Here is a 17,918-nt window from a genome sequence, read left to right on the forward strand (position 1 = left end):
CTTTAATGAATGTGGCTGCCCTTGCATTTGGAGCGTAGATATTCAGAATTGAGAGTTCCTCTTGGAGGATTTTACCTTTGATGAGTATGAAGTGTCCCTCCTTGTCTTTTTTGATAACTTTGGGTTGGAAGTTGATTTTATCCGATATTAGAATGGCTACTCCAGCCTGTTTCTTCAGACCATTTGCTTGGAAAATTGTTTTCCAGCCTTTCACTCTGAGGTAGTGTCTGTCTTTTTCCCTGAGATGGGTTTCCTGTAAGCAGCAGAATGTTGGGTCCTGTTTGTGTAGCCAGTCTGTTAGTCTATGTCTTTTTATTGGGGAATTGAGTCCATTGATATTAAGAGATATTAAGGAAAGGTAATTGTTGCTTCCTTTTATTTTTGTTGTTAAAGTTGGCATTCTGTTCTTGTGGCTGTCTTCTTTTAGGTTTGTTGAGGGATTATCTTCTTGTTTTTTCTAGGGCGTGGTTCCCGTCCTTGTATTGGTTTTTTTCTGTTATTATCCTTTGAAGGGCTGGATTCGTGGAGAGATAATGGGTGAATTTAGTTTTGTCGTGGAATACTTTGGTTTCTCCATCTATGGTAATTGAGAGTTTGGCTGGGTATAGTAGCCTGGGCTGGCATTTGTGTTCTCTTAGTGTCTGTATAACATCTGTCCAGGCTCTTCTGGCTTTCATAGTCTCTGGTGAAAAATCTGGTGTAATTCTGATAGGCTTGCCTTTATATGTTACTTGACCTTTTTCCCTTACTGCTTTTAGTATTCTATCTTTATTTAGTGCATTTGGTGTTCTGATTATTATGTGTCGGGAGGAATTTCTTTTCTGGTCCAGTCTATTTGGAGTTCTGTAGGCTTCTTGTATGTTCATGGGCATCTCTTTCTTTAGATTTGGGAAGTTTTCTTCAATAATTTTGTTGAAGATGTTTGCTGGTCCTTTGAGTTGAAAATCTTCATTCTCATCCACTCCTATTATCCGTAGGTTTGGTCTTCTCATTGTGTCCTGGATTTCCTGGATGTTTTGAGTTAGGATCTTTTTGCATTTTCCATTTTCTTTGATTGTTGTGCCAATGTTCTCTATGGAGTCTTCTGCACCTGAGATTCTCTCTTCCATCTCTTGTATTCTGTTGCTGATGCTGGCATCTATGGTTCCAGATTTCTTTCCTAGGGTTTCTATCTCCAGCGCCGCCTCACTTTGGGTTTTCTTTATTGTGTCTACTTCCCTTTTTAGGTCTAGTATGGTTTTGTTCATTTCCATCACCTGTTTGGATGTGTTTTCCTGTTTTTCTATAAGGACTTCTACCTGTTTGGTTGTGTTTTCCTGTTTTTCTTTAAGGACTTGTAACTCTTTAGCAGTGTTTTCCTGTTTTTCTTTAAGGACTTGTAACTCTTTAGCAGTGTTCTCCTGTATTTCTTTAAGTGAGTTATTGAATTCCTTCTTTATGTCCTCTACCATCATCATGAGATATGCTTTTAAATCCAGGTCTACCTTTTCAGGTGTGTTAGGGTGTCCTGGATTGGGCGAAGTGGGTGTTCTGGGTTCTGATGATGGTGAGTGGTTCTGGCTTCTGTTAGTAGGATTCTTACGTTTACCTTTCGCCATCTGGCAATCTCTGGAGTTAGTTGTTATAGTTGTCTTTGTTAAGAGATTGTTCCTCTGTTGATTTTGTTACCCTCTATCAGCAGGCGTGGGAGACAAGCTCTCTTCTCTGAGTTTCAGTGGTCAGAGCAGTCTCTGTAGGCAAGCTCTCCTCTTTCAGGGAAGGTGTACAGTTATCTGGTGTTTGGACCTCCTCCTGGCTGAAGGTGAAGGCCCAAAACAGGATCTTTCCCAGAAGCTGTGTTGCTTTGGCCAGGAAGGTGGCCAGTTGTCTGGAGTCGAAGATGTCGCCGCCTGAGAAGCTCTGTGGCTCTTGTCCGGAAGGAGGCCGGCCGTCTGGAGCTGAGGATGGCGCTGCCTCAGAAGCTCTGTGGCTCTTGCCGGGAAGGTGGCTGGTTGTCTGGAGTTGAAGATGGCGCCGCCCAGAAGCTCTGCGACTCTCGCCCGTCCCAGAAACGGCTGGCACTCTGTATTCCACACGGTCACCCGTGCAGCCTGCCCTCCGCGGAGTCCCGGAGCCAAGAAGGCTCCCGCCGGCGCCTGTGCCATAAACCTCTCAGGCCTGGCAGACCCCCGTGCTCTCACCAGGAAGGTGGCCGGCTATCTGGAGCTGAAGATGGCGCCGCCCAGAAGCTCTGCGAGTCTCGCCCGTCCCAGAAACGGCTGGCACTCTGTATTCCACACGGTCACCCGTGCAGCCTGCCCTCCGCGGAGTTCCGGAGCCAAGAAGGCTCCCACCGGTGCCTGTGCCACAAACCTCTCAGGCCGGGCAGACCCCCGTGCTCTCACCAGGAAGGTGGCCGGCTATCTGGACTAATTTATGTTTTGTTTCCTTTCCATATCCCTATTATTCATTGCTTTTTATTTCCATAGTGTCTCAGAGTTCTTGGATGTTTTGGTGTTTGGGGCATGGATTTTAAAACAATTAACAGTTTCTTTGAGGTATCAATTTCTTTTATCTTGACTTCAACATCTGAGATTCTCTCTTTGTGAGGTTTCAGTTTGACCGCCTAAATTTTCATTTCTTGTTTTATTTTAGGGTGTGTGTGTGTGTGTGTGTGTGTGTGTGTGTGTGTGTGATTTTATTTCTACTTTCATGTCTTGAACCATTTTCATTATACTTATTCTTTGTGTTTTTGCAGAGTTCACTGAGGAATTTATTTATATCCTCTTTAAGGTTCTTTAACACCTTTAAAGAGATTTTCTTGTGATTCAGTTATTTTGACATTTTCAGGGCCTACTCTAGTACGATTAGCGGGTCCTGATAGAGGTACGGTACTGACTGGTTTTGTGTGTCAAGTTGACACAGGCTGGAATTATCACAAAGAAAGGAGCCTCTCTTGAGGAAATGCCTCCATGAGATACTGCTGTAGGGCATTTTCTCAATTAGTGATCAAGTGTGGGAGGGCCCATTGTGGGTGGTGCTACCCCTGACATGGTAGTCTGGGTTCTATAAGAAAGCAAGCCAGGAGAAGCAATCCAGTAAGCAGCACCCTTCCATGGCCTCTGCATCAGCTCCTGCCTCCAAGTTCCTGTCCCGTGTGAGTTCCTGTTCTAACTTCCTTTGGTGATGAACAGCAATATGGAAATGTAAGCTAAATAAACCCTTTCCTCCCCTACTTGCTTCTTGGTCATGATGTTTTCTGAAGGAATGCAAACACTGACTAAGACAGGCACATTATCTGGACTGTTCGTGTTTGTGTTTTTATGCTGGGGTGTAAGCATATGGAGTTATGATATTTGAGGTATTTCTCGATGTTGTTATGTGATCTGGAATATTTTGGATGGGTGTCTGTACTCAGGTCACTGTTGCTCTCTCAGGACCCTGGGCAAGTGTAGTGGATGCAGGTCCCCTGGTTCAGAGTGCTTCTGCAGGGCAGAGAGTGGCAGAATAGAATAGAGATGGGGTAGGAGGAAAGACTGAGAGGGGCTGTGGGAAAGAACAAGGATTGGATCTGTACTTAGAGGTGGGTTCCTTAGAGCATTGAGGTGTGGCAGAAGGAGGAGCTCTTGCATGTGGGCTGAAGTAGTTCAAAGGATAAGTCTGGAGATCCAGAGATAAAGGGAGAGGGGATTTGTCTCTGCACCAACAGTTATACTCTTCAGTGGATGTATTTGGAATGAGAGGAAGGCCTCCTTCAAGCAGGCTGCTGCAGGACTCAGGTGAAACCTGGAGTGATTTAATGGAGGACAAGAAGGCTAGGGAAAATTGACTAGATGAGTGCCAGCCAAGGGTGGACAAATTGCTTTATATCTCCACTCTTGGTTTTTGGCACCATTACTCAAGCAAGTGGAAGGAGGACATGTTCTGTCTTAATTAGTCAAGTATTTTTAGGTCTCTAGTGCCAATTCAAGAGTAGACAGTGTTTATTTATACTAGTTTTTAGTTGGAATATAAAGTTACATGCTCATTATTACGTATTGTGATATATATATATATGTCAAATGTACTTATGTATAGATCCGCATATAGGCAAGAATGTGGGATGTACTATCGTATATACTCATGTTCTCTCTTGTTCTCTCTTCTCTGTAGATATCTTCTCATGACATAATTGTTTTTCTATTTTCACAATATATGTGTATGCACTTGCACAAATACACACATGCACACATCCACATATGAGACAACTAGAGAGGTTCCATATCTTGTTTTTTTATAAATAATGCTGCAATAAGCATTTTGATATGCCAATTTAGGTTCCTTTGGGTATATACTCAGTAGTGCTATAGTTGGATCATATGGTCATCCTAATTTTAGATTTATGAGGAACACTGACACTGATTTCCATAGTTACTGTACAAGCTTACATTCCCATCAGCACCATCTAAGGGTTCCTTCCCACACACGCTCACAGGCAAGCTTTTACTGTTTCCTTGATGATACCCATCCTGACTAGGGTAAGACTGGATCTAACTGTAGTTTTGATTTGTGCATCCATGATTTAAGGACCACCAACATTCTCTCCATATTTATTGGCTGGTGATGTTTCCTTTTTTGCAGACCATTCCCTCAAATCCTGTGCTTGCTTACTGATGGAATGATTTGTGCTTTTCAGGTTTAATTTTTAGGTCTTTATCAAGTTTTAGATACTAATATCCTATGAGATTTATAGGTGGCAACGATTTGGTCTCTTTCTGTGTGGTCTCTTTTCATTCAACTAACTGTATTTATTGCTCCCTGTAAACTTAAATTTCCTACAATCCCATTTTGTCCATTCCTGCAATTAATTTTCTGATCCATTAGATTTCTTTTCAAAAGGTCTTTGCATATGCCTGTATTGTGAAGTGGTTTTTCCTCAATCTTTCCTATAACAGTTTGGATTTCAGGTCTTATATTAAGGTTTTGAGCCATTTTATTTGATTTTACACAAGATGAGGGAGAAAAATCTACTTTTATTCTTCTGTATGTGGTATCCAACTTTCCTGTCAACCATTTCTGAAAAGGCTTGTCAGTTCTCTAATGTATATTTTCGATACCTTGGGAAGAAGAAGAAGAAGAAGAAGAAGAAGAAGAAGAAGAAGAAGAGGAGGAGGAGGAGGAGGAGGAGGAGGAGGAGGAGGAGGAGGAAGAAGAAGAAGAAGAAGAAGAAGAAGAAGAAGAAGAAGAAGAAGAAGAAGAAGAAGAAGAAGAAGAAGAAGAAGAAGAAGAAACGAGTAGAAGGAGGAGGAAGGGGAAGAGGAGTGGGGAGGAGGAGAAGGAGAAAAAGTTGGCAGTAATAGCCAGAATGGTTATTTTCTATGATTTTTTTTTCAATTGTACTGTGTGTCTGTTTCCATACAAGTAACATACAGTTTTGTCAGCATAGCTTTGTGGTATAGTCTGATACCAACTATTTCTGGCTACAACTACCACTAATTTGTGTGCTTAAGATTGTTTTGTCTATTTCGTCTGTTTGTACTTGCATATGATTTTTAAAGCGATTTTCTGTTTTATGAAGAATATAATGGAAATTTGATGGTCACTTTGTGCTAATCCATAGATTACTTTTGGTGATATAGCTGTTTCTATAGTTAAACCCATTGTTCAGAACTCCAGAGTCATCAAATTGTGTTGGTGTCTCATTAAGGAAAATTCAGCCCTTCCTCCTGTATTAATTTGACCCAGTTTGAAGTTTCTACTTGTTTCCCTATGTCTGCCGTTTGTCTTTGTTTGAGATTTCTGGCTCCTCTGACATTTATTCCCGGAATCCTACTACTGTCTGTGTGTCTTGATGTCTGGGTGATGTCTATCTGTCTCTAACAATGTCCTTTGCTTTGTATTTATTGTAGAGCACAGAAAACACCACCTGGAGAAGGAGTGAGGGATACTCAACAGAAATCCTTATCGGAGTTTTATAAGAAATTATGTTATTTACTCCAAATGACCCCAAAGCACTGAATACTCACAAATAAACATTTGTTTCAATAAGATCTGTTACAACACTCGTTGATATACTTGTTCATAATATTTGCTGTGAATATTTGTTGAATAAGGCCATTTCCAAGCTATTTGTTTTGAGCGAATGATTATCATAATACATATACATACGCATGGGCATTGCTATTTATGTCAGGCACATGGGAAAGGTACATAACTTAAGATTAAAGCCACACATTAGCTTAGGGAGTAGGAGCTGATTACATGGGAAATTCAAGGCAGGTAAACTTGATCATTACTTATATTCTTAAAGACAGGTTAAGTAAGCAGACCAAGTGCTCAGCAGGATAGCAGCAGCCTGAAGTGACCTTAAGGTATACTATTAACTCTGGCTGTGAGACCCAGTGAGCATTGCAGTCTCTTTGATGAATGTAAAGGTTATTTTAATGGAATTGTACTGCCGCAGCCATTTCCACAATATCAATCCATGCAGTCCACGAGTGTGAGATTTACAGCCATTTTTCTGATGTCTTTTCTTTCTTTGTGTTTTGGAGTTTCTGTTGTAGAGTCCTTTTGTTTTCTTGATCATATTTATTCCTGCGCATTTTAGTTTTCTAAAGTATTGTGAATAAGATGTGTTCCTAATTCTTTCTCAGAAAAATCATTAATGGTATAAGGAAAAGCTACTGATATTTTCCATCTTTGTACCTTGATGTTTTGCTGATGGAATCTGTCAGCTCTAGGAGTGTACAGGAGTAGTCTTTAGGGCCTTTTAACCACAGAGTCAGCTCATTTGGAAATAGGGATAATTTGACCTCTACCATTCCTATTCATTTTTTTAATTGACTTCTATTGCTTTGTGCCTATAGCTGAGAGCTCAAACACTATATTGAGTAAAAGCTGGAGGAGTAGATACCCTCGTTGTATTTCTGATTGTAAAGAGTGTTTCCAGATAATATTGTCTACAGATTTGTCATACGTAGATTTTATAAAGTTGCGATATGTTTTTTTGTTTTGTTCTTCCTTCTTCGGAGCTTTAGCTGTTATTGAGTGTTGTGCTTGGTTAAAGGCTGTCTCTGCATCTACTGAGATAATCGTGAAGTTTCTGTCCTTGAATCCATACATCTGCTGCATTACAAATATTGACTTGCATATACTGAGCCATCCCTGATATGAAATCAGGTTAATTATGATACATAATTTTAAATTTTTCTTGAATTTGGGTTATAAGGGGTTTATTGAGAGCTTTCCCCCCCAGGGATTGGTGTATGGTTTGGGTTTTTTGTGTGTGCTTATTTTGTTCTGGTATCAATATAATACTGACTTCATGGCATGAGTCCTTCCCTTTCTACTTTTGTGAAAAAAATAAAGAATGTTGAGGCTATTTCTTCTTTAATAGGCTGATACAATTTGACAATGACTGTAGCCAATTCTGTGTTTTTCTTCGTAAAACCACTCTTCATTGGTTATTATAGAGCTCTTCAAGTTGTTTATATTCTAGTTATTGAATTCTAGTATATAATGTATGTCTAGGGATTTATCCATGTCTCCTTTATATTTTAACCTATTGTAATATTAATTTTTAAAATGTTCCCTATTAATGTATATGGTTTGCTGATCAGTTTGGATAAGGGCTTATGGACCCCATTTGCCATTTTCAAAGAACCAAACTTCTAGTTTCTTTGATTCTTTCTGCCCTGATTTGTTATTATGTGTTTTTCGTAATATTCAGATTCAGGTTTGTTCTTGTTTATATAGATGTGGTTATATCATAGTTACTAATTTGACATCTTTCTGACTTTTTATATGTGAGAACTCCTAGCTATCAATTTTCCTTTTAGAGCCATGTATTCTGTACATTGAAGGTATTGTTTAACATTTTCTGCACACTGAAGCATTTAACGTTTTCTATACACTAAAGTGTGTATTTCACGTTTTCTGCACATTGAAGTCTGTATTTAATGTTTTCTGTACATGGAAGTATGTTCATCTCTACCTTACATTTCACTTGACGTAGGAACCATTCAACTTCTCTCCTGATTTCTTCAACAACTTTCTTTGCTGTTAAGGGTGCTTGGTTCAGTCTCTAGATGTTTGCATAATTTTCTTTAGTCTCTCTTGCTACCGATTTCTAATTTTATTTTATTATTACCTAATATCATCGTTTAAATTGTTTTTATATGATAATATTTACTTCATGACTTAAAACATGATCTATTTTAGAGAAATTTCCATGGGTTTCTGAGAAGACTGTGTATTTCTGCTTCTTGCTGGTAGAATATTTTGTGAATGTCTGTGTGGTTCATTTGGTCAAAAGAATAATTTCTAAACCCTAAAGTCTCTTTCTTGAGTTAGTGTGAAATACACATTAATAAAAGTGGCATATTGAAATAGTTAGAACTTATCTGTCCTTTTATGTGTGTTCATGTTTGTTTTATAAAATTGGGTATCACAATTTGTATTGCATATATTTTTATAATTGTTTCAAAATTTTGATAAGTTAGTTCCCATGACTAGTATGAGTTAGCTTTCTTTATCTCTTTTAAATTTACCTCTAAGTCTACTTAATAATAAAATAGTTATATTGGCTTGTTTTCAGTTTCCCTTTGCTTAATGTTTTGACCCCCATCCATTATCAATAAAATTTATTTTATTGTATTTTATTGTATTGTATTGTATTGTATTGTATTGTATTTTATTTGTGTGTTTTGTCTGAATGTATATCTATACATCATGAGTGTGCAGGTCCCCTGAAAAATGTATGGGATCTCTTGGAATTAGTTACAAATGGTAATCCCAGGACTTCTCCAAGAGCAGCCAGAGCTCTTAACAGCTGAGTCACAGCAGCCCCATTCCCTCTTGCCCTTCTTTATTCTTAGTCTGTTTTGTTTTGTTCTGATTTGGTTTGGGCCAATGTGATGTATTTCTTGGAGACAAGTTAGACTTGTTTCTTATTCAAAGCCGATAATCTTTGTCTCTAACTGGAGAGTTAAAACACTTTACCTGCCTGAGTAGTCCTCACTGAGGAGGAGTGTACAAATTCCTGTAATTTTGTTGTTTGTTTGAGATTTCCTTTTTTTTTCTTTTCCTTCCTTTTCTTTTCTTTTCTTTTCTTTTCTTCTCTTCTCTTCTCTTCTCTTCTCTTCTCTACATCCCATTCATTTTAGGGAGAACCTTCTCTGGGTTCTCATTATTGAGATGGCAGTTGTCTCTGTGTAGAACTCCTTTAATACATTCTTCCATGCTGACTTGATAAGCATGAGCTGCCTTAGTCTATGTTAGTATTGAACTGCCTTATTTCTACATCAGCTTTAAAGGATAACTTTGCAGGATGTAGCAATACTGGCTGGCAGGTATTCACTTTGAGGGTTTGAAACATATCATTCTGTTTGCCTAAATTCAAGAGCCTATGAGATGGAAGGGGTAGTTTTATATGACATTTTCTGAAGAGTCATAAGGAAGTGCCTCCTTGCCCCAGACAAGATACTAACAGATCAGAGAGAACATTATATCTGGGTCAAGTTTGGTGAGCTGATAGGTTTACTGACAGAGGTGTGGATGACTATCATTACAAAAATTTCCCACAACAGCATGGGTGGGTCTGTGACTCAGAAAAGCTTCACCACCGTAGTACTAACTGCAGTTAACCTGTCACCTCCTATATATTCTTAACACCCCAAAGACACTTGTGGCTCAGGCAGGATTACATGCAGCTAGAGGCATAGAATGAATGGCTAGAATCTTGGGTGAGTCTAAAGACTCTTCCCTCTCTAATGCAAGAGGGACAGGAACAGGCACCACCTTGTCAAGCTCTCACACATAGTCTTTGATATCAGATAGAATGGCTAAGTCATATCTGAAGGACTCAGTTTTACTCTAGGTCTTCAGTTTTGCTGATCCCAGAGTAGTCAAGGGTCCTTGCTCAATACTATGGCAGTCACTTAGGGGTTTCCCTCCTTTGTTTGCCAGGAGCAACACTGGACTAATTATACCACTGTACCCCAGAGATGCTCAGACTCTCACTTCAGAGCTCGGTAGCCTATACAGTTCTCAGGCAGCTCCCTTCTACTCAAGGCACTATGGCAGGTTGCCTCGGAGTCACCTGACTTGCGATTGTTCTTGGTTACCATGCTCCAGAGTAGCTCACTCTTAAACAATAGATCTCATCTAGAGACAGTACCTGGCTACAACCATAGAAGACATGGAACCTGAGAAATTGGTTCTGGTGTCAATAATTGAGCTGTGATGGTAGAGAAATTGACTCATTGGATCCCCTAATTGAATTCTTAGCCGACAAGGTTTGTGGGTCTCCATGAGGCAAGTGCTTCCAGTTTTTCTTTTTTATTTGTTTGTTTTTTGTTTCTTTTGTGGTTGATGTTGTTTTGCTTTTTGTTCGTTTGTTTTGTTTTGTTGGGCAGAGTACCTAACTCTGGACCACTTGGCTACCTCCTCTTTCTTGTCCTCCAAGATCTGGATAGAAAGCCTTATTTTCAGAACCATGCACTACTGGTTCATGTCTGCCATGTCCCCTTTATATTCCTCTATTAGTTTCTGAAGTCCAGTGACCACCTTTGTGATTTCTGGTATTCTTGCAGCCTTCCTCTCTTTGGGATAGAGTCTGTTGGTTATGCTGACACTTCTCACTCACTATATCATGAGGAAGCAGCTTCTAACCCTTCCTCCTTTTCCTAGAAGTTCATTTGCCGACTTCTCACAAGTGCTTCTTAAGCAATAGAATGCATGTAAGTCATAAATAAAAATATACTGATAGGTTGGTCAATAAATAACCATTTATTACAGATTATTTATTGCCTTCAGTCTATTGAAACCAAATATGCATTATTCTTTGTGCTAACCAACATATCCTGTTCCGAAAGTACCTATTTTTTAAGTCACACAAGAAACTACTCATTGATGGCTTTGTGCTCCTAGTGTATCTTTAATAAGCAGAATGATTATCATAAACATGATTAAGGATTATGTAAGAGTCAAGTAATTTAAATCACACATTATTTCATTGTAGATTATGCTTTCTTCCCTGAAATATTGATATAGTGACTCATGGTAGAATTTCAATAATGTCAAAGAATCAGAGCCCATTATGAGGCCATTATACTAATAACACATGACAAACAGTGGGGTTGGATTGTAGTAATGGATGCATAATGGACAATAAATGCTATTCGGAATAGTAATGGCTGCTAGTGATCTTCCAGTAATAATAGTCTCCTTCTCTTAAAATAATATAGCAGTAATGTCAAGCGCTGCCAGCAGCAGAAAGGGTCCAGACTGTGTATCTAGCTTGGCCTACTTCTCTGTCTAAAGCTATCCCGAGACCCAAGTTAACCTCTCTCCCTTTTAGCCAAGCATGTGGGTTATTCTGGCCAGTGGTGCTAGAACAAGATGCAGTGTCTTTTGAAAATGGTGTTTTCAATCTACTAGACCTCCCCCTACCCAAAGATCTCCACGTTCTTTCTCACTTCTGCTTAGATTTCTGGATGTTAAAAAAAAAATTGTACCACCATGCTTTGCTGCTGCCCTGTGGAGGTTTCCATTCTGGCCTCTATGAATGTGTTCTTCACCTATCTACCATTCCTCAGTGTCCACGAGTTTTCATAAGTGACTTACTCTGGCAGCTCTCTGCTACCAGAGTGTATTTAGTCCATCCCTTTGCAGGCAGTTTTGCCAATTCTACCCAAATATTCTTGTGAATACTCTCGGAACTCTTAGCTGCTCTCCGGCCCCTAAGTATGCTAGTGTGAACCCAGAGATGCACACTTTGCTTATACTGTTCACTATGCTTCATCTTGTATGACTCACAAGCCAATTTTGGGCTGAAACGATAATCCTTTAGGCTGAAGTATAGTTTATTGTTATCTCCAAAAGCATTGCAGAGATCACCCACTGCCCATCAATGCTTGGCCCAGAGCTTTAGCCTTCCTTTTGTGGGATATTTACCTACTTGGTGGGTGGTGATTCTACCCATGTGTTCTACTAATGGGTTCTGTGCAGTCGGTCATCCGAGGCAGTTCTGTTGATAGAATGATCTATGGAGATGGACATGCCCTGTCTCTGCTTTGTCTATGCCTTTGATCCTTTCCATTCATGGTTGTTCAGCACTTGAAATGTGGCTAGTGGGGTTGAGGAAGGGAATCTGTCATTTCAGTTGAGTTTAATTAAGTTGAAATAGAAATGATATTGAACAGTGTTTCTGTGGGGCATTCAGGGACATGTTGAAGGGGAGGCCAGCACATTTCTACCATAAGAAGCTTTAGGTAATATACTATAAGGAATGAGGAAGGGACATAAGAGAGGGCACTGGAGGGGGGGTAAATATGATCAATGTACATTGCACATATATGTGAGTGTCACAATGAAGCATATTACCTTTTATATTTAATATGCACCGATTTAACCATTAAAGAAGAAAAAAGTAACAGACCTCATGATTTCTTGGTGTTAGGTCATGATGGCCCCTCAGAGTGTGATGCTTGATTAGGTTTGAGTTAATTTACAATTAATTTCTTTATCTTCTATATCAACCTGGGTATGCAGGCCAGCTCTGTGCTCTCTCCTTAATGTTACTGTGACTACCACAACAGATTTTGGAAATGAAATATACAATTCCGACAAGTGGGAACCACAGAATAAACACCAGGCAAAATCAGTCATCCCTTAGTGATTAACTCTCAAGCTTACAAGTCATCTAAACATTTATATTGGTTGTTCTATTTCTACTCTAAAATATACTTTCAGGATTGTGAATATCACTGAAAGTGACTCACCTGTCAGTGCTTGGGGCTCTTTATTTAGCACCTCCTATAACACATGGGTGTTTCTTTCCGGTTCTACCTAACTTGTAGTATTTTTCTTGTAAGTTCCACCTTTTGTAAAGATTGATTTTGCTAAAATTCAAAGCAGGTGAGTTGGGAAGGAGAAACAGGCCAAGAGTCCTGTGAGAAAAAGAAGCAGTAGAGGTTAGCAGTTTTTTGGTAGTTTTTTTTTGTTGTTGTTGTTTGTTTTTTTTGGGTTTTTTTTTGTTTTTGTTTTTTTTTTGTTTTTGTTTTTTTAGATCCATGATTATTGTTTTAAAAAAATATTTGTTATTCAGCCAGTTGTCAGAGCTTGGAATATGCTGCAGAAAAGAGAAAAAAAATGCAAATAACTATGAGACATAAGTCATATCTCACATCACAGTCAGGGGAGTGAATTGAGGGTGGTATGGAATACCCCTGGTATTTTCCTCCAATAGACGTCAAAAATATTATACACAGGGAGCAGGTGAGATGAGGATGTGAAACCCCAAGGGGGTTTTAATAAGACTTTGACCCATGTTGAGTGTGAGTGGGCCCAGCCTTCAGTGAGCTTTGGTACAGGGATCATATGAGGGAACGTTGTGTTCCTCACTTTTATTTAATACAGAGATAAACTACCTATTAAAAATTAAATGATGAACTTTATATTAAGGCCATAATAGCTTATAGAAATATAATGTTGATAACTCTTGGCCTCAATGAGTGGTGAAGAGAACACATGTGCCACCCATCAGAGGCCATTTCATCTGCACCGGCATCAATGATTTGGGGCTTCTGCCTCTGAGTGAAGACTACTGCCTTCAAATCACTCAGAGCACAGCACTTCTGTAATGTAGAAGGTCGTGCCTAGCAGAAACCTTGCCTGAGTGGTGGTTGGGATGATCTGCAGAAGACGGCTGGGCATGTTGCATCAAGGGCCACACAGGACCTAGCCAATAGCTGTAGTGCAGTTCTCAGATGGGCAAAGAATAAATAGTAACTGTCAACAGCTGTCTGAGCTTCAGTCACCTAGGCTTAGGTATAAGCTGCTTGGCCTCAGCTTGTGGTAGGCCTTCTGGTTTCAAAGAAATTGCTAAGGGACATTTACCATGCTTCTTCAATGAGGGATACAAGAAATCTAGGACTAATCTAGAATGAACCAACAAAGACAGGGTTTTGTGGCAGATTTCTTGGCTTACTGGATAGGAAGATGTATAAACTAGCTGCAAGCATTGCTGGATCTAGTGTCTCAAACAAGTCACTCCGTCTTTCTGTTCACTCTCTCACATGCACATAGCCTCTCCTTCATCTGCCTTAGTATTGGGGATCTGATCTAGGATGTCATGCATCTGAATTAAGCTTTCATTAAGATGCCCAGGTTGGCCTTAAATTTGGATTCTCCTCCTTCATTCTCCTGAATAACTTATTAAAGGCCCATTCCCCTATATCACCAAGCTGTATTTCTATTTCTCTCTCTCTCTCTCTCTCTCTCTCTCTCTCTCTCTCTCTCTCTCTCTCCCAGGAATGTCTCTGAGTCTCTCAGATTCTTAATCACTATTGGGCTAACCTCCCTCTTGGAGATAGACTTTCTGCAGGTCCCTGTGAAAGACAACCAGCACAGTTGTAGTCATGGTACCCCAGGACCGACACTCTGGTTCAATTGTCTATTACTTCAATGGGAAGAACATAGGGAAGAGTGAGGACATGGAAAATAATTGCTGGCCTATTATTGTGGCCACAATTTAGTGTATGCTGATTAGTGAGGTCTTAAAGCAAGGCCATTGCTCTTTCCCCATCAGATACCCGTGGGATTATTACCAAGACAGTAAGAAGCTCTGCATGCCTAGGCTCTTCACTAAAATCTCTCATTTTGAGCATTTTCATCCAGAACGGGAGATTAGAGATTTATACTTTAAAATCCTTGGAGGATTTTTTTTTGGGTAGATATCTACATAGAAATAAATATAATTCATAAGTGATATGACTTGTAGTAAATATCAATTTGGTTCAGAGTTTGAACCAAAGAAGCTGCAGATGCTCACAGCCAACCATTGGATTGAGCACGGGACCCCATAGGGGAATTAGAGAAAGGACTGAAGGAGCTGAGGGGGTGTGCAATCCCATAGGAAGAACAACAATATCAACCCAACAGACCCTCCTCCCCCAGAGTTCCCTGGGACTAAACCATCAACCAAAGAGTACACATGGAGGGACACATGGTTCCAGCTGCATATGTAATAGAGGGTGGTCTTATCTGGCACCAATGTGAGGAGGAGAGGCCCTTGGTCTCATGAAGGATTGATGTTCCAGTGTAGGCGAATGCCAGGGTGGTGATGTGGGAGTGGGTGGGTGGGTGGAAGAGCACCCACATAGAAGCAGGGGAAGGGGGATGGATCAGGGGGTTTGTGGAGGGGAAACCTGGAAAGGGAAAAACATTTGACAAGTAAATAAATAAAATACCTAATAAAATTTATCTTAAAAAAGAGATAAAATTAGCTGTATTCAGAGTCATCTTAGAACCTGCCCTCCAGGTTCTATTTGAGGAATCAGGCATGAGCTGGTGTTTCCAGTAGTGGTGACGCACTGGTGCCCCTGTTGTGAGGCTGGTATTCTTTTGTGTGTGCCGTATCTGCTTGATGTATGGCTATTGGATGAGAATATGAAAAGATCACAGAGAGATGATGAAGGATGAATGGCTGGAGGGAATGTGGTAAAGAAAGAAGGTGTGGGGCATTAAAGCAGAACTATACCAATGCTGCATCTGTCTTCTGAACATGGACTCTACCAGATATGAGTGTGTGTTTTCAAGAATCTGGAAATTTCCATTGGAAAATTCCATCCTATTGTCCCAGTATTCCAATACAGAAAGCTCAGGCTCTCTGTAGAGGCTAAGAAAGCCAAATCAGACAAGCAGCTGGATCAGACAAGCAGCTGGCATCTACAGGAACTTAACTGTGACAAGCCAGTAAATGAACAGATTCTTAAGACTATCTTCCCCTCAGCAACAAGATATTTTGTCCTTAAAATAGTGTTTTCTTTAAGTAGAAATACATTTCACTGACTTTTCCACTGAGAACCTGTGGTAAGATTCTTTGTGAGCTTGCTGCTGGCACTGCTTGTCCTCAGATAGTGTGAGGCTTATAAGGTACTGATTCATCCCATCCCATTTGCCCTAAGTGTCAAGCAGCAGACTGCATCTCCCATCAGCTGCATATAAACATCTAAGCAGAAAGCCTAGGCATGTGAGTGAGCTCAGGTCACATGAGTCAGGGGCTGAGCCAGTACTGGGACTGAGGTATTAGACAGATCCTATCCAGAACTTAGGGCCATGGGATTCCTAGGCCTCCACACTTCAGAGCAGAGTTCTGACACACAGTGGGAGCCCATCTTTCATCTTTGGATCATCTACATGCTGAGAACATCGATTTCCACCTCTAGGACCAGAACATATGCTGCCTTCTGATGAGCAACTCATGTCACTACAGATGATTTTGTTTTCCTTCTCCACACAGTACCATCAACTGGAATCAGTTGCCTGAGGGCCTAATTGGGATAAAGCATGTTTTTACATTGTAGCTAATGACTTAAAGCCTTGCAATTGCCCAAATCTATTATCATTACTTCCATGTTGTAGGTAAAGACATGGAGAGTGAGGCAGAGTCTCCTGCTCAAGGTCACTGTGTTATGTTTTATAAAAAAGAAAGGGAAAATCCAGGGATATGTCTGATAGAGGTGCATTATGGTATGGGCATCCCTCAACCCATCCCTTACCCACTCCCCATGTACCAGCAAAATGATGAGTATAGTGTAGAATAGAGTTTATTTGGGGCATGGGGAGGAGAGTTGAGTGGGTAGGAGAGACAGAGAAAGGCAGACATACAGAGAGAGAGTGAGAGGGGGGAGGGAGATGGGAAGAGGGGGAGGAGGAGGGGGAGGAGATGGGGGAAGGGGGAGGAAGAGGGAGAGAGAAATAGAGGCCAGCCATGAACACATGGAGAGAGAAGGGGAAAGAGAATGGGGAGAAAAAGGACAGAGAGGGAAGAGAGCAAGAGAGTGAGGAGGGGCCAAGCAGCCCCTTTTATAATGAGGCTGTTGCTAGGTAACTGTGGGGAAGAACCTAGGAGAAATGCTAGCACACTGAGCTAAAGTTACAATGTAGATTTTTTTTTAAGAGATGAAGTACTAGTACTTTGTAGAGAGCTGTCCTCCTGCCTGCCTGTGAGGTGCTGTTCTTGGAGGTTGTGTTCACTCAGCTTTGTCACTGAGGGCTTTCCTCTGACCCAGGGTCCTAGGAGGACTGTTACTGCTGACAAACCATCTGGCATTCCTTCATGGCCCTCCAAGTTGCCCGTTTCTGTATGTTTCTCTGCCCATATGAATGTTGAACTCTCTTCCCTGCCATCCCACTGTTCTCACTCTGACTGTGACTTGCAGTTCAGAGTTAAGGACTTGGCAGGCCAGGGGAAGGAGTAGATACTTCTGAAACATTCTGGCTGTGCTTGGTTGTGAAGTGCACAGCTGTTTATGGTATACAGGGCTTTCTTTTACATCCATAATAACTGGTAGTTTCCTTAATACTTGACTGGTTGTTTTGTTTTTTGTTTTTTGTTTTTTGTTCTTTGTTTTGTTTTGTTTTGTTTTTTGGTTTTATGATTGGTTGGTTGTTTTTAAGAAAGGACATGCTCATGACTTGTGTTGTTTAGAAGTCAAGTAGTATTCATTCCCCAAATGGAGCTGGCCCAGTTTTCAGAGGTGGCTAGAGTTGGCTCATCCAAGCTTCTCCCAGAAGTTGCCTTCCTTACTTGAATTATGGGATCCATGCTTATCTCATGTGGTAAAAATGCTACTGCATTTCATCAAACCACAAGCCAATCACTGTATATTATAAATTTAACACTCATGGTACCCAAGTGTAGCATGTGAAGTTTCTATAACTTTTTTTTTCCTAATGAAGAAGAATTTAAATAAGCTAAATTGTGTTTGCCTCTCCTAACTTAGCTTAGGAAGGCCTGGCTGTGACTTTTTCATGGGATATACTTTTCTCTCCCCAATCCTTAAAGCTGCACTACTGTGAAGACTGTCAACTTAATCAAGCTTCATTTCTGGAGAATGCTTTGTCCTTTACGTTCTAGTGAGTCTTTGGTCCATGGTAGGTGTTAGGAGCTGTGA

The 17,918-nt window shown here is 40.4% G+C and overlaps 1 protein-coding gene across 10 annotated transcripts in view; it reads left to right on the forward strand.

The window, feature by feature from the left end:
- Nucleotides 1-17,918, forward strand: part of L3mbtl4 (L3MBTL4 histone methyl-lysine binding protein) — a 511,181-nt gene that overhangs the window by 234,523 nt on the left and 258,740 nt on the right. For 2 of the 10 annotated variants that reach the window (XM_030249845.1, XM_011246498.3), the window contains one exon: nucleotides 5,868-8,352. The exons of the other annotated variants lie outside the window; for them this stretch is intronic. In XM_030249845.1, coding sequence (XP_030105705.1) covers nucleotides 5,868-5,936 — 69 coding nt within the window. In that variant the 3' untranslated portion in view covers nucleotides 5,937-8,352. Of the gene's footprint in view, nucleotides 1-5,867; nucleotides 8,353-17,918 lie in introns of those variants that run through there. 10 annotated transcript variants of the gene reach the window in all.

This window comes from Mus musculus, chromosome 17 (genome assembly GCF_000001635.26).
Source record: "Mus musculus strain C57BL/6J chromosome 17, GRCm38.p6 C57BL/6J".
Lineage (NCBI taxonomy): Eukaryota > Metazoa > Chordata > Mammalia > Rodentia > Muridae > Mus > Mus musculus.